Genomic DNA, 14926 nt, shown 5'->3' with positions numbered 1-14926 from the left:
TCATCCGGTGTAAAAGCTTGTGCCAAATCAAATATGCACATCCATCTGCTGTTGCAACCCCTTGTGAAGAAGGGAGAAGCCAAAATAAGCTCAGTTTATCAATAACTGCACCACATCAGGAAGCGATACAATATCCCCCCACTAAAAAAAATTGGTGACTTAAGGTTATCAAAGTAATTTTATTCAACTTATCAACTCAATCTGCCTCATCCCATGCTATGGATATGCTAAGACCAGAAAACTAAATTTTTACTATCATAAGCCTGTGCCTTTGCACCAGTCAGTCAATGCAACAATGGCAATGTCTCACATATTTCCTGCTTCAGGTGTTGATTGACTCTTTGGTGCCATTTTTGCCATTAGGAATTCTTCCACAGACCTTTTTTGTCCTAAAATGTGTTGAAATGTCTCCATCCGTGTAATGTCTCTGGTAAGATTATTGTTAAATACAGTTTTTTGTATCTGTCCATTTCTGAATAATACCACACGTTTTATTTACATATTTGATAGATCTGATTTGGGAAATATTGTGACAAGCATGCTCTGCATAGCTTCTCAAATCATAAAGAGGGTTTTGTGTGAGATGTGTTTATAAAGGGATCCCATTGAAACCAGCAGAATGCTATGCATTACACAATCTATGTGGTCTGTCTGAGGTTAGGCTGCCCTTAACCACTGATCTTATGTCAGATTACTAAGGCACAGACACTACAGTAAATCATGAGCATGACAGACAAATACCTGACCCTGTTGGAGCAATTATGGGCAATGGCTCCCTACCTAAAACAACTATTTTGGAAAGTAGGGAAAACAAAGCGCTAGGATTGCTTTCATCTGTGTCTCCCGCTATGGCTTCTTATCCCTGCCAATGGAACACTAATACGCCAAAAAAGAATGTAGCCCCCCCGACCAGTACAAGAGATACACGCAAAAGAAGTGCATGCAAGCTCAGATGCTCATAAGCGAGTGTGTACACATACACAAACATAGTTTAATTGATGAACGTACCCCTCAATGTGTTTCATTAGGCAAACAAAAAGGCTTTCAGTGGTCCAATCATAAAAGAACACAGCCAAGCTATGAACATTGCTAATTAAAATGTGCTCAAAGAACGCCTTGTATTCCACTCACCATCCCCATCCAAACCCAAGTCTGTGTGCATGTCTCTCTAACATGGTCGGGGCTGCTTTTATTTCACTTGGACTGAAGTCTCACCAATAAAATACTGATATTTCTTCAAGCTAACAAGCTTTCTCTTTGGTTATATTGTCTCAGTGTAATGTTCAACCATTGGTAGCTGCGATGGTCAATAAATAAGAAGCAATAACGCAGAAACTTTTTGAATATTACCTGATACAATTTGGATAGCTTTTCGTTGTCATCGTAAAACTGTCTAAATAAATGCGTCAGAATTATACAAGCAAGTCAAAACAGCAATATGCTGTTTGGAAGCATAATTCTTCGAGCACCCACATGTTCCAAAGGAGAGAGGAGGCCTTTAGGAGTCAGTTCACTGCCTTGACAAATAAATCCTAATGATCTAATCACAACGCTACGTGCCAAAGGAAGGGACTCTGTTATCGTCCTACGTGCATCTTCTCATATGCTGCCCATCCACCCACTGCGATAAACAGAGATATTTCCATCTTGGCTTTTTTCCCTCCATTCCTTCATTTGCACATCTCTGAGTCACAGTCATCGTTTCATCTTCTTCTTCTTTTTTTCAAACGTCTCTCTTTTATTACTTTGCTCTCTCACTCCTGTTTTCCGCGGAGTCGGCACATACAGAACTCGTCAGGGAGACAAAAATGAGGGAGGAATCCAGCACTGCTTTTCACTTCGGTTGGCTCCCTGTGGTGTTGGGTTTGATACCATTCCCTCTGTGTCCCCCCTCTCTGTTTGATGTGTGGCATAAGGCTGACTCAACACAGCCAGATATACAGATGATGGATTTGCAGTAGAATTAATGTTGAGTTGAGCTGACAAGCACATGGAAGCCAGCAAATTATTAGAGTCTGTAGTTGGAATACCATGCCACTGAGAAAGGACGGGCAAAGCAAACAGTACCACAGACAGTTTTCACTTTCCACCCGCACTCGGTTAGGTGGGATGAGATAATTGTGAATATAATTTGGGGGAAACTGATCTGGGCTAAATGGCTATCACGTTGGGCAGACATGGTAACACTCAGCCGAACCTCATAATACCCCAGATATCTGTGCCAGTTACAGGTGTCCCGAATCCAACGTGAGCCAAGGCACTGACCCAGTTAGTCATTAGTGAGACACAATCAAGGAAATACATACAGTACCATAATAATATTTACATGTCTCGGCAGCTGGTTTCATCTGATTTATAACCTGTAAGCCTCATTACTGACGCCACCCTCATCAGTTTACATGACCCACTAATAATGCTGCACAGAATCTTACAATTATCCTCTTAATCTTCATATAAAACTCCACATAATAGTCCAGCTGGCCTCCTGTGAGACACAGAAAAGCTGATAAAACTTTGTGGAGCCTGTATCTTAACCCCCTGTGCTGTTACATTCAGTACTGGAGCACTGCTGCGGGTCTGCAGAGCCTCATGTCTGACTAGTTGACTAATTAAGTGAGGGTTTGGAAAAGCGTGAATATACAGAGTGTCTATGTATTCCAGACTTGGTGTCTTTACAAATTACAGTAAATTGAAGATTTCTAGGCCTAGCCTGCTGGAGATGGACACCCCGCTAGTATCAGGTTTAAGGCCTAACACTGACACACAAGCTCACGGCATCCCACTTTTCCCTATCCACCCACAATTGAGCATGGCGTCGAGATTCCAATCAGGGTTGAGCCAGCAGACTGAGAGGATTATTTATGCTGGAAGGGATAAGGAAACCTCGAAGAGGGAGAGACATGTGTTTGTGTGTTTATAGCAATTCTATACTTGTGAGAACCAAAGATTAAATATTTAGGCAAAATTTACCAAAGTTACTTTTTCCTCCAGTCTCCACTTACAAAATAAATTTATTTAGTTTTATATCTGGTAAATAGTTAACACACTGTAGCAAGAGCTAGATACAGAAGCTGGGAAAATATGCATATTAACATCTACGACTAGACAAACCTTGAACATCACACACGTAGAACGCATGGTGTGAAGGACTATTTTTTGTTTCTAGAAGATGCATTTAGATCACCTTTATTTGACTGCAAACTGCTTTTAATTAAGAGGACTGTAGAAAACTGTGAAAGTGAAAGCAGTGGACTGTTGATTACATTTTTTTAATGTTTGTGAGATGCGCTACATAATAGGACCAGTTTTGTTCTGATGCAAAGATTTGTAGATACAGGAAGATGTGAAATGAGTATTTGTGAAACAGTTTTTTTCACTGAAATCTGTGAATTATTGTGACAAATAATCGTTATCACATTGATCATTTTGGCTGTATTCATGCAGTCGGGGTGGAAAATTTTAGTACAGCTACTTTTATTCTGCAACACAGATTGAAATCTCGTATTTAAGCTTTCTTGACGTTTCTTTAAGGCATTTCGGGAATAGTTCTCCAGAGTTCTTGAAGAACATTCAAAGCTCTTCTTTGGATGCTGGCTGCCTTTTGTTCTGTTTTCTGTTAAGATAATCCCACACTGCTTCGATAATGTTGAGCTCCGGTCTTTGGGCAAACTAATCCATGACTGATAGAGACCATTTAGATGCTATTGCATGGTGCGAAATGAAGATTGCCACCGCCACTGGCTGAAATTAGCTCTAAACCATAACAAAGCCTCTACTGTGTTTACAAATGGTTTTAGACACACTCTGTTGTACCTCTCTACTGACCTCATCCATAACAATGACAATGATGATGATTTGAACCAAGAAATTCAAATGTGGATTCATCTCTCCACCTGTTGCCACCAATTTTCAGTCCAGTTCTTGTCTAACCTGGCATACCTCAGCCTTTTCTTCCTGTCTCACTTCCATAAGAAAGGCTTTTTTACAGCCACTATTCAGTCTCATCAGAGACCATTTCTGATGAGGCTTCAGCAAACAGTAGACGGGTCCCCTCGGGCCATTTGGATCTCTCAGATCCTGTATCAGGTCTTTACTGGATATGACTGACACATTATTTCCTAAGGACGTGCCTTTCGGATAATGTTCATCTGTTTTTTAAGGACACTGCACACCATATCAAGATATGCCAAGTTTTCAGCTAACAGCTCTTTGGGAATCACCTTGTAGGTGCTAAAATACAAATTTGTCCCTTTCAACCTGTGTTATGTGTGGTATTTTTCAAATATTGATCTAAAGAAACGGGAAAAAATTATGTGTTTTTGTGACAGGCAGCAACAAAGCACCCAAAGACACAATTTAAAATGGGCTCTTTGTCTGTTATATGTAGACACAACACTGATTCCATGAGCTGATTGTTCTTTAATGCTTGAATGATTCATAGGTCAGCGTTAAGTGGCTTAACAAAAAAACAGCTTTCCTCTGAAAATGGTCAGGCACAAAGACCATATCATGGTCCCCATGTTAATCCTTGTGTTTAGATTCTTAGGGTTATTTATGGTTTATATTTTGATTTTTATTCATTCCTGAGCATCATAAGCATTTACTCCTTGTCATGTTGATCTACTTAATGTTTAACATTCGTGGAGATATTATTCCCCTCTGGGTTTCCCCTTTCTGTTGTTGTTCCTGCTACACTTTGGTAGTCCTTCGCTTCCTGTGTTTTGGCTTTAGTTTTACTTCCCTTCTGTCTCATTGTCTTACCTTTTTGTGATTATTCTCACATGTCTCATTTCTCACAGCTGATTCCACTCATCATTTAGCCTTCCATGTATAAACTGTCCTGTCTCCCCTTGTCTTTTGTCGATTTGTCTGTAATCTTACCCAGTGTGTTTCCCCTCTGTGATCTCATGCGGATGCTGTTGCCTTGCTTTTGGACTTGCTGTGGAGTTCTGCTATTTAGTTTACTGGACCTTGCTACAGCCTAAATAAACGACTTGCCTTTTGTTGTTGGAGCTCTGCCTCTCTGGGTCCTCGAATGACATAAATCATGACAGAAAATGAGTGACAATGAGTGAAAAAGCAGCCAATGTCCAAAGAAAAACTCTGACAGAGCTTCAGGAAGCCTGGATGACTGTTGCTCAAGGCCACTTAAAAATATACTTAAAAGTCTGCTTTCTTGAATGCAAAATGTAAAAACATGGAGGGTGGGGTAGTTCAAGACATTTGCACAGTACTCTACACGTAGATCACAAACTAGAGTGCCATTTTAAAAAACTGTCACAATTTAAGGATAATTATGCAAGTCCTACAGTCTTTTGCATACCCACTCATGGGAACTCAAATTACTGTCATTGAGAAGGTTTTTAATGTCTTTTAAATACTTAACTGGTCTAAAAACATTACTTCTTGTCAGCAGCTAAATTATGAGGGATTCCTGAAAACAGGGGCTTTCATCATGGTCACCATGGTTTCCATTCTGGGGAGGGGTGAGATGGAGAAGTGGATTTCATCCTACTTTCCTTCAGTCATAGGTCAACAAAGGGAAATTCTTCCATAATAGGAAAACAGAAACGTAAGAAATACAGTTCGGTTTGGTTTCTTAATTAATCCAGAAGTCGCCTGTTGAGAGGAAAAAAACCCCTGATGGTCTTTGAGTGACCTTATATTTGTGATCAGAGTTAAAATGCTGCGTTGGCCTATTTGTAGCAAAGAAGAAGAAGAAAAAAAAAAAGCTTAATCCTGAAATGATGGTTGCAGTTGTAAGCCAGCAAACTATGAGAATCCAAAGTGTTGAGATGTTTTTGGGAAAGCTGATCAAATTTTGATGTGTGGTTTCAATACTGGTTGGAGAGGTTTGGTAAAGACCTTGTTGTGCAACATGACAGAAAGAAATTTTCCCTAAGAACTCCCTTAGCTGGTGTGGTTGCGGGGATGGAGTGTTTTTATGTGAGTGCGTGCTTTTGTATTGAAAGTTAGAATGGAAAAGGCTCTGCTCCGTAGAACAGCAATGTTCAAGTACTCTAAATCATGCTCTCCCTTAACGACTCTCCCTTCGCATTGTCTTTCTCTTTCTTTACTTTGCACACTCACCTACATGCAAACACACAATTACAGCCTCGATGCTTTACCAACAACAATGGCTGTCTCTCCCCGCTCCATTCCTTGGCCTGGCAGCCTGCTGTTGGGAAGTTCTCAAACAACCCAACCTCACTGCAGCCAAACCACATCAAATACAACACGCAAACACGCAGTAGTGAAAATTCTGCTAACAACGCGCCCTCTTCATGTAATGAAACAACACTGGATAAATACTGTAGGTACAAACACGCAGGCAAAACATGTGCGCGCACATATTCGCACTGGATCAACTGTACAAATAGTCCCGAGCTCAGACAGTCAGCCAGCAGCAGTCTCCTCCAGCCCGCTGAGTTAGCTCCCACTCTTACCACCATTACCACTATTGTAAATAATCCTCAGTATGTATTTACTTGGGGATTTCAGAAACCTGAAAAAAAAAGAAAAAAGAATGAGGTGAAAAGAAAAAAACCCTGGAAAAATGAAGGAATGTGTTTCACGTCGGTCAGTCAGCGGGAACCCTCATGCCTTATTGTGTTTCTGCTAGAATTTGCTTTGGATTGCTTTGGGAGATGAGATTGAGTCGTGCGGTGGATATTCACTTCATATCTGTGGACTCTGAGTTTGCTCGTTATGTTTTTTGCTTATCTTTTTTCCAACTAATGCTAAAAGGGGGAATGGAAAGACGTGACGGCCGAGGTCTTTACAGCATGTAGGGCACACTGCGGTGGATCGTGAGATCACTGAAATCATGACCTTTTAAGTGTTTCACTCTGAAGTGTATATATATATATATCCTCCAGTAAAAAGCAACGTTTCCATTAAAGCTTTTAATATAAGCAAAAAAAACCTCAAGATAAAAATGTTTCAAGTATTTTTTTTTAACTATTTAAGCAAAGCTTTTTCCAAACAAAACGTCACAGACACATAGTTTGTGAATGAGTTTCCCCTTTTCTCATCTTAAGTTATTCCTACATCACCTACATATGAGAACAACTGCATGACGTGCTCCCATGAAGAATTAACCTAATCAGATTCTCTCTAAATTTTTCTCACCATGAAGGGACCAAAGTATCTCCCAGCCTCTATGACGCCACAACTCAGATCCCTTATTATTCCACCCTGCTGTCTGTGTACAGCACGAGGAGCAGAGACAAGTTACATAAAACCAAATTTTTGAAAACTATATATAGTTATAGCTTATTGGACAATAAGAAGTCTACAAACAACAACATAGTGCAAAATCAGATACCAAATAAGGTGCACAACTCTAACACCACAAGACCTAAAATGCCAATTACATGAAACCAAAACACCAAAACTCATACCTGCGTATATCCGGACAAGACCTAAACCAATTAATATGGTTGGCAATTTCATGCCAAAAACTGAAAAGGCAAATAACCAAAGCAATAACAGCTAATTGGCCAGTAAATATACTTTTACTACTTTTATTTTTTTCTGCTTTGGGCAGAAACCTCCATGCCTCAGTTTGTGGAAAGCAGATATAAAAATTACTGTAATGTGAGACATTTTGGTACATCTGGTATTAAGCTTTGCAGAAGGGTTCTCAATCACTTGTAAATGATGCAGCGATTACCAGCTAAAGCACATAAAAAGAAGTTTTGAGTGATGCAACATCAATAAGTTTCCCTTCACAAGCACAGCAAATCAAAAGAACATTAGCAAAAGATCTACATGAGATGACTGCTCATGTGGTCCTTCATGGTGTTTATCACCCTTTACCCACCCCTGTTGCTTGTCATGTGTTTCTTTGGTGTATTAAGATTTTTTTCATGTGCTATGTGCAGAGGTGTTTTTTTTCTGTTCTCAAACTGATCTCCCTATTGGAGCTCAGTCTGGGGGGAGTTATTTTTTTCTCCTTATCTTTCCTCATGTGGTGCTTTTTCCATTGTTATACCTCTCTGACCTGTCTTCCCCATGTGATGTTTTTGTGTAATGTATGTGTGTATGGTCGGAGGGAAAGATGGCGCCGCCATTGCGTGCAATAGGTCGGCAGCCTTAACATGAAATTTCCCCTTGTGGGACTAATAAAGGTATCTTATTAACTATAGAAAAAGAGGTTTTAAGATATTTCAAGCCTGACTGTAGCTTAATGGTAGCGCCTTTGTACACTAATGTTCACATTCACAATGGGAAGCAGAAAAGAAAAGGCAGAAAACAAAGGAAATGATCGTTAATACGGTGGAGGAAAACATAATGCAGGTTTAACATTAAAGAGCACATACTCAGCAACACAGACAATGTCTGTCACATACATACATTTTTTTTGAGACAGAATGAACGTCTGTTATCGTTTGTGCCTCAGGTTAATGATCAGTTTTAGCACAGAAACATGTATTTCATGATGCTGATTTCTGTGCCCATGATGTTCCCCGTGTACTCTGCTGTATCATCACTTTCGCTTATTCGCTTCTTTGTCATAAATCAGTGTGCGGTAGAGTAGAAATCAATCAGCTCTCTTTCCCTTAGCCTAGGCCAGACTTCTGTTACTTGACATCCAGCGATGGCCATGCTGATGAGTCTCTTGAATACAGCTGCTTGTCTCCTGGCAACAGATGCCTCCAACTCCGGCACACTGAGTGCTCACAGCGCCGGCACAACCGGCATGTAACAAACACCAGATATGACAAACAGTATGCATTACATCTATAATGAATTAAATCACACCTCAAAATCTACTGAAGTGGAAAATATGATACAAAAGTATCATTTATGGAAAGAATAGCCTAAAAAATGTAGAAGATATATTTGAGAATACTTCTTTATCAAATACTGACTGATATTTATGTGTTTCATATGTAACTTCAGAAGTGCATAAACACATGTGTTTCTATGTGAAGGTATATGCACTGGCAAATGCATAGATACATAGAAGTGATTGCATTCGATGCATGCTAATATGTGCAGAACCTGTGGCTGAAAACGCTCCCTGTGTTTACTTGTTGAAAATGGGTGACATAAAGCTCTACAGCTGATGTAGTCTGATCTTCTCCTTCTCGTAAATTACATTTATTTAGCAATTTTTTTGTCCTTCTCTAAATTCTGGAAAATCCAAAGAGTACAACACTGAAAAACTGGAGTGACTGAGAATTAATATTGTTGTGGAATGGATTACTGGTCACGCACAGTCATGAAGGAATTTACTGGCACCTTAATGAATCTGATGAAACTGTCTAGTAACGCCGATTATCTTAAACGAGTAAAAACTCAGCTGTCTAATGTTGTTCTTACCACACTTGGGAATTAAGACACAGTCAGTTATGTAACACACTGTACCAAGCTCTATTTTTACGGCAGCATACGGCAGAATGTGCATTCGTGGTTAGACGTGTCCAAACCAGTAGTGCTGATTTCAAGAACTAAATCCAGGAAGTCAAATCTGTAACACAAGGATGTGAGGGAATGGTGTGCAGACAGGTAAAGGTGAAGTAAATGAAGGGACTTACTTCTTATTCTGATTCTCCTTTCGGTCAGCTGAGCCCAGACTCTGGAAATAATTAAAGAAAAAGAGAGATCAGAAATGCTTTCAAGGATTTCCCGTCTGTAAGGATTCAAAGAGAAGTCTCCTGTACACGCTGTGAAACAATGGGATGGTTCAGAGGTTCTAAACCTAATAAACTTCATAAAGACTGATTTGTTACATTAGTGGAGGTTTGACTGCACTGGAGGCTCAAAGGGCTACATCAAAAAGAGCTCAGTGCAAAGTTGGCAGCCAGCTGCTCAACAGCTGAGACTTTCTGGTAATAGCAGTAATAATACAGTAGGAATTAATAACTATTAATAAATATTTTTAGTTTAAAAAAAGCATAAAAATCAGCAGTAACATACTGTTCTCAACCAAAGCATCAGTCGGTTAGTTATTCCCAATCAAGTCACACGTTGAGCTATCTTTTCTGTTCTCTTAACTGAGTTTCGATTATTAGACTTGAAGTGATCCAACTACCTTCTAGGCAACACCAATCAAATGATCATCAACATCCAGTAAGCGCCAATTACGTCGGTAATGACCTTGCCTCCAATGAAAAACAATAAGCTCTCTGGATAAAATTACAAACACTTATCCCATGGATTTGCTTTATTTGCACGCATTCATCAAACCGTGGCGTCTGCATGCAAGGTGGCGCGCACGGTCGTTTTAAAGGAAGCGAGGGAGAATAGACGTAGAGGGAACGAGTTTAAAAGCCATTTTCCCGATGATGAAGTCAACCGAGTTTAGAAACTCCAAGGGCAAAACTAATACACCCCGCCGGCTCACCTCAACGGGGGATGTTTGAATGCATCCCTCTGGCAAAGCCACACACAATGACACAAAACACATCTATAGCACACGTCTATAAACCCTGCTGTCTGCATCCTTCTGAGGTGTACTGCACTCAAAGGAGATGCATGCTGAGACAGCGCATACACAGAAATACCGGCACACAAACACAAACAACTGGCCTTAGGCTGTAGACAATTTTGGAGTGAAATTTTGTTGCTATTTTGCATATTTACCTTTGGGAAAGATACTAATCTGGACACTTTAAATGTTAAAAGCACTGTGGAGAAAAAAGTGGGGAATCTGAACACCCTGAGGGAGTTGACCGAACAAATACTGTCAGTCAACACACTTAAACCCACTGCATTTAAATTTGACCCATCTATTCTCTGTGGTATAATCACAGAGGAGTACAAGGAAATGTTTCTGTCTTCTGGGAATTAAAAAAAAACCCTCTGAGGCTCAATGGATTACATTGCTGAAGACCATGAGCTTTAAAATTGCTCTAATATCCAAGATCCACTTAAAGCTAATGCTAGCAGGTTAATACACTACAATATTAAACATAACAATGGGTACAAGTCTCACTCTAACATTCTCAAGAACATTGTCTGATACAAAATCCATCATTTTCAAAACAAATATATCTGAAATCAGTGGATCAATTTCACTTGTGAACAGGTGACATTGCCTGTTTCCTACGGCACTGTAGTTACTATAGATACCGCAGACAATGGAAATGTGCACAGTCAACTCAGTGAACTCAAGTCAAGTTTGAACCAAAAGACTAAGTGTGTAAGTTCACATATAGGAAGAACATTTTACTGTGCATCTTGAGACACTTGTCAGTTCTTTGTTTTGCTTTTAAAGAGCCAGACTTTCTTGCAATTTTTTAAGGTGGTCTTGAGCAACAGTTCTCCAGCTTTTTGAAGTTTTACCAAAGATTTTCTTTGAAATTTGGCTATTTTTTCACTCATTTTCAGTCTGGTCCATGTATCTTGGCATAAAAAAATAAAAAGATGAAAACTGGAGGACAATAGAAGTGGCAGGCCTGAAAAACTATTTACAGCAGATAAACAGTATCCGAAAGTCATGCTATTATAAAATAGGGAATAAAATCCACACAGAAACCTGAGAGATCTGGCCCTTCAGTTGAGCAATCTACTATTAGCCGAAGCCTCATCAGAAATAGTCTCAGTGTAAAGATGGCTGTTAAGAAGACATTTTTAAGGACAGGGTAGAGGGAGAAAAGGTTCACATATTCCATATCGAACAAAAACTCATTTGAAAAGTGATGAATCCAAATCTGATATTTTTGGTTCGAATCAGCAATCCACCCTGCAATACAATCTGATGTCTGATTGGCACCGGCTTCATTTTTCAGCATTACAATGATTCCAAACACACCCCTAATGCAACACAAACACTATCAGTCATGGATTGGCCTCCCCAGAGCCCAGAACTCCACATTATTGAAGCAGTGTGAGATCATCTTGACACAGAACAGAAAAGAAAGAAGCCTGGAGAACTATTCCTGAAGAACTTAAAAGAAAGCTAGAAAAGTTCAGGCTGTGCAGAAGAATAAAGGTGGTGATTTTACATTTTATCTGAACTGTCTTAAATGCAAACAACACAAACAATCAGTTTGCTTTGTGAAGCTCAAAAAGATGCAAACGTTTGAAAAAAGCATCCCCTTCCTTTTAATCTCAACCTGAACATCAGAGAGAAGTGCTTTTCTCTTTCTTTTTCGAGTGTGTGTGTGTGAAAGTGTGTGCTTTTATGTGAGCAGTGTGAGCTGACATTTTGACCAGCCAGTGACTTTTCTACTCTGGCGCTCAGAGTGTGTGGATATGAGTGTGTGTGCTTTTATGTGCTCACTGCTGTGACATTTTGACCAGCCTCTGAATTCTCTGTGCATACATGTTTGCATACAAGTTTCATCCTCCTGGAGGGGACAGGATACGCCACACAGAGTGATTAACCTTTCACCTGCCAGCTCGCCCACAGTGCCTTCAGGTAGTACCACTCTCCCAAGAGGGATGAGGGCAGGTGGGTGTGCATCATTTGAAAGACAGCTCTGCAGGGGGTGAAGGAGGGCTATTTTAGAACCTTAGAACATTAATGACTCGCAGCTAAATTGTCTGCACACGAATATCACTACAGCATTACACGATATTAGTATTTTGTACTCATATTCCTATTTTTTAACATTAGATTGCCACTTTTAAATCTTCAAATCAATTTTCAAGCACGCCGAAAGTAAGAGTAGAAGGATCATCCCTCGTATTTGAGCCATTACAGCATCCGTCCAATGTCCCTATTGCACTTTTATTGTTTTATCTTGGCTGCTCATTTGTTTTACTTTCACTACCTGAAATTTAGCATAAGAAAAAAAACGAACAAATAAAATCAGTCAAACAATCAGTCGCTCAGTCAGCACCTGCTCACCTCTTTCTCCCTGCAGCCACAGAAAGCATCACCAGCAGTCAGTTGAGGTAAAATACAGGCTGATGAGTTATAATCACCACTCCTTTACCAAACCTTCAGCCTACATCAACATGAGCAGCATGCATCGCACCTGACAACTGCTGGCTATTTCTGGAATGTATGGAAAAAATTCATCTGGCTTTTCCTGTCAGCTGTGCATAAAGGTGCTGTAATTACTGATAAGAAAGAGACCACACGGAGCCGTCAGGAGTCTGATAGCAATAAATACAAAACAAGCAACCAGTTTAAAAAAAAAATCAATATCTCAGCAGCGTGTTTGAATAGGAAGGTGTGTGAGCACATACCTTTACAGTACCCAGCACCCCCTGGTTTCTGCTGGTAAATCACATTCACACCATACTCTAAATGTTTTAAAAGCACAGACATGTTTATCTCTAAATATTTCCTCATTAGCAACAAAAAAAGAGTGAAACATGAACTACACATAAAGTAAAAATGCACAAGCAGCTGGCAAACTATATTTGCAAAATCTGTATGCACTGTTCCCAAACACACACACACACACACACACACACAGAGACTGACATACCTGCTGAGTCCAACCCAGTAAACCCAGTCGGAGAACGCTATTCCCACTCTCCCTGTGTTGCTTCTCACTTGTTTCCAAAACCCGAGGTCCTCACTGCGCCGACTCCGATTGCCGTTCACCTGTTCAACTTCAACTCTTTAGCTCTGTTTCTCCCCCTCGGTGTTCAACTCTCTCTGTTTTCCTGTCTTGCTGTCTGAAGCTTTTGGTCACACGTAAGGTTTGCGAAGCTTGCTCCAGTGGTGGCTGCTACCACCACTGACTTGTTGTACTTTAATTGTAGTTGCTAGGCGATAAGCTTCTCCAATTCGGCACACAGTGTGAAGGGGAGGACGGAAGAAGAGGGGGGGGAAGAGTGAGAGAATAGGTGGTGGTGGTTGGGGGGGTAAATGCTCATGACACAGCGTAGCCTAAAGAGAAGGATGGACGATTTGCGGGAGGGGAGGTAGTTGAGAGATATGCACAAGGAGAGGAGATCTCACATAGCAGGTGCACTTCCTTGTTTTCTTTTAGGGGCCACTGAGTGCACCTGGAGCAGTAGCACACTCAGAGGATTTGCTTTAAATACTCTACATGGACAACGGATTTTAGAAAATTCCTGTGTGCACATTTCCTCACCTTTTTTTTTCTGTTTTATTAAGATATTGTTCTGTTCATACAGCATTGCATTATGTTTGAAAGGACAACTGAGAGGTCAGGTCAACAGCAATTAACTTTGTTATCTGTCTGAGTACTTTACCCCAACCCTCCTAAATCTTGCTTTTGAGTGCACAGATTTCTAAAGCTGATAAACTATTTAAATCAATTGGTTATCTGTTTGCAACATGTTATCTAGCCTATTTCTATCACAGCGTGGTGCTACTGTCCCGCCTTGTTAACCAAAAACAGGACCTGTCTTGTAATCAATCTATCTATCTATCTGTCTGTCTGTCTGTCTGTCTGTCTGTCTATCTATCTATCTATCTGTCTATCGTAGTTTGTCAGCACTACACATGATTAATAATATAACTAAAAAGACAAATAATGTTTCTGAGTCAGGGTTGAGAATCACAGCTTCCTTTATTGCTTAAACTAATAACTGGTGTTTCCCACATGCCACTGACTCACACTGAACTTACTGGCTTGTAATATTCTCAAGGCAGTCCCTGCAGGAATGATACTCTAGTAACTCACTGAACCCCACTAACCGGAAAGCCTCATTTACTGTGTTTCATCACTGTTACATTATCATTACTGATTTAAGATGAGTCCTTTGGCTTTTATTCTAAAGAATCAATTGTAAGTCACTCACAGTAGCCAGCAGGACTACAGAAAAGCACGTATAACTTAAATATTAAATTATTTGTTTCGTCTCTATTACAGATGTAGTTTATTCTCTAAAAGAACATATATAGTATTCCTTAAATAATGATGACGTTCTTTTGTTGTTAGATTAGCTTTTTGTTTTTTTCTTCAGATTTTGGGGGGAAATGTGTCTGGCAACGCATCATGCATGACGTCTGCAGGACACACAGTGGTGACTTCTTGACCCAGAG

General features: G+C 40.0%; 1 protein-coding gene across 1 annotated transcript in view; it reads right to left on the bottom strand.

Annotated features, from left to right (window-relative positions):
- The window catches only part of ankfn1b (ankyrin repeat and fibronectin type III domain containing 1b), a 124635-nt gene that overhangs the window by 45529 nt on the left and 64180 nt on the right, over positions 1–14926 (bottom strand). The window contains exon 4 of the mRNA XM_063482052.1: positions 9546–9586. Within this exon, the coding sequence (XP_063338122.1) occupies positions 9546–9586 (41 nt within the window). The remainder of the gene's footprint in view (positions 1–9545; positions 9587–14926) is intronic.

This window comes from Pelmatolapia mariae, linkage group LG8 (genome assembly GCF_036321145.2).
Source record: "Pelmatolapia mariae isolate MD_Pm_ZW linkage group LG8, Pm_UMD_F_2, whole genome shotgun sequence".
In the NCBI taxonomy this organism is placed as follows: Eukaryota; Metazoa; Chordata; class Actinopteri; order Cichliformes; family Cichlidae; genus Pelmatolapia; species Pelmatolapia mariae.
This window is presented reverse-complemented; position numbering and strand designations above follow the sequence as displayed.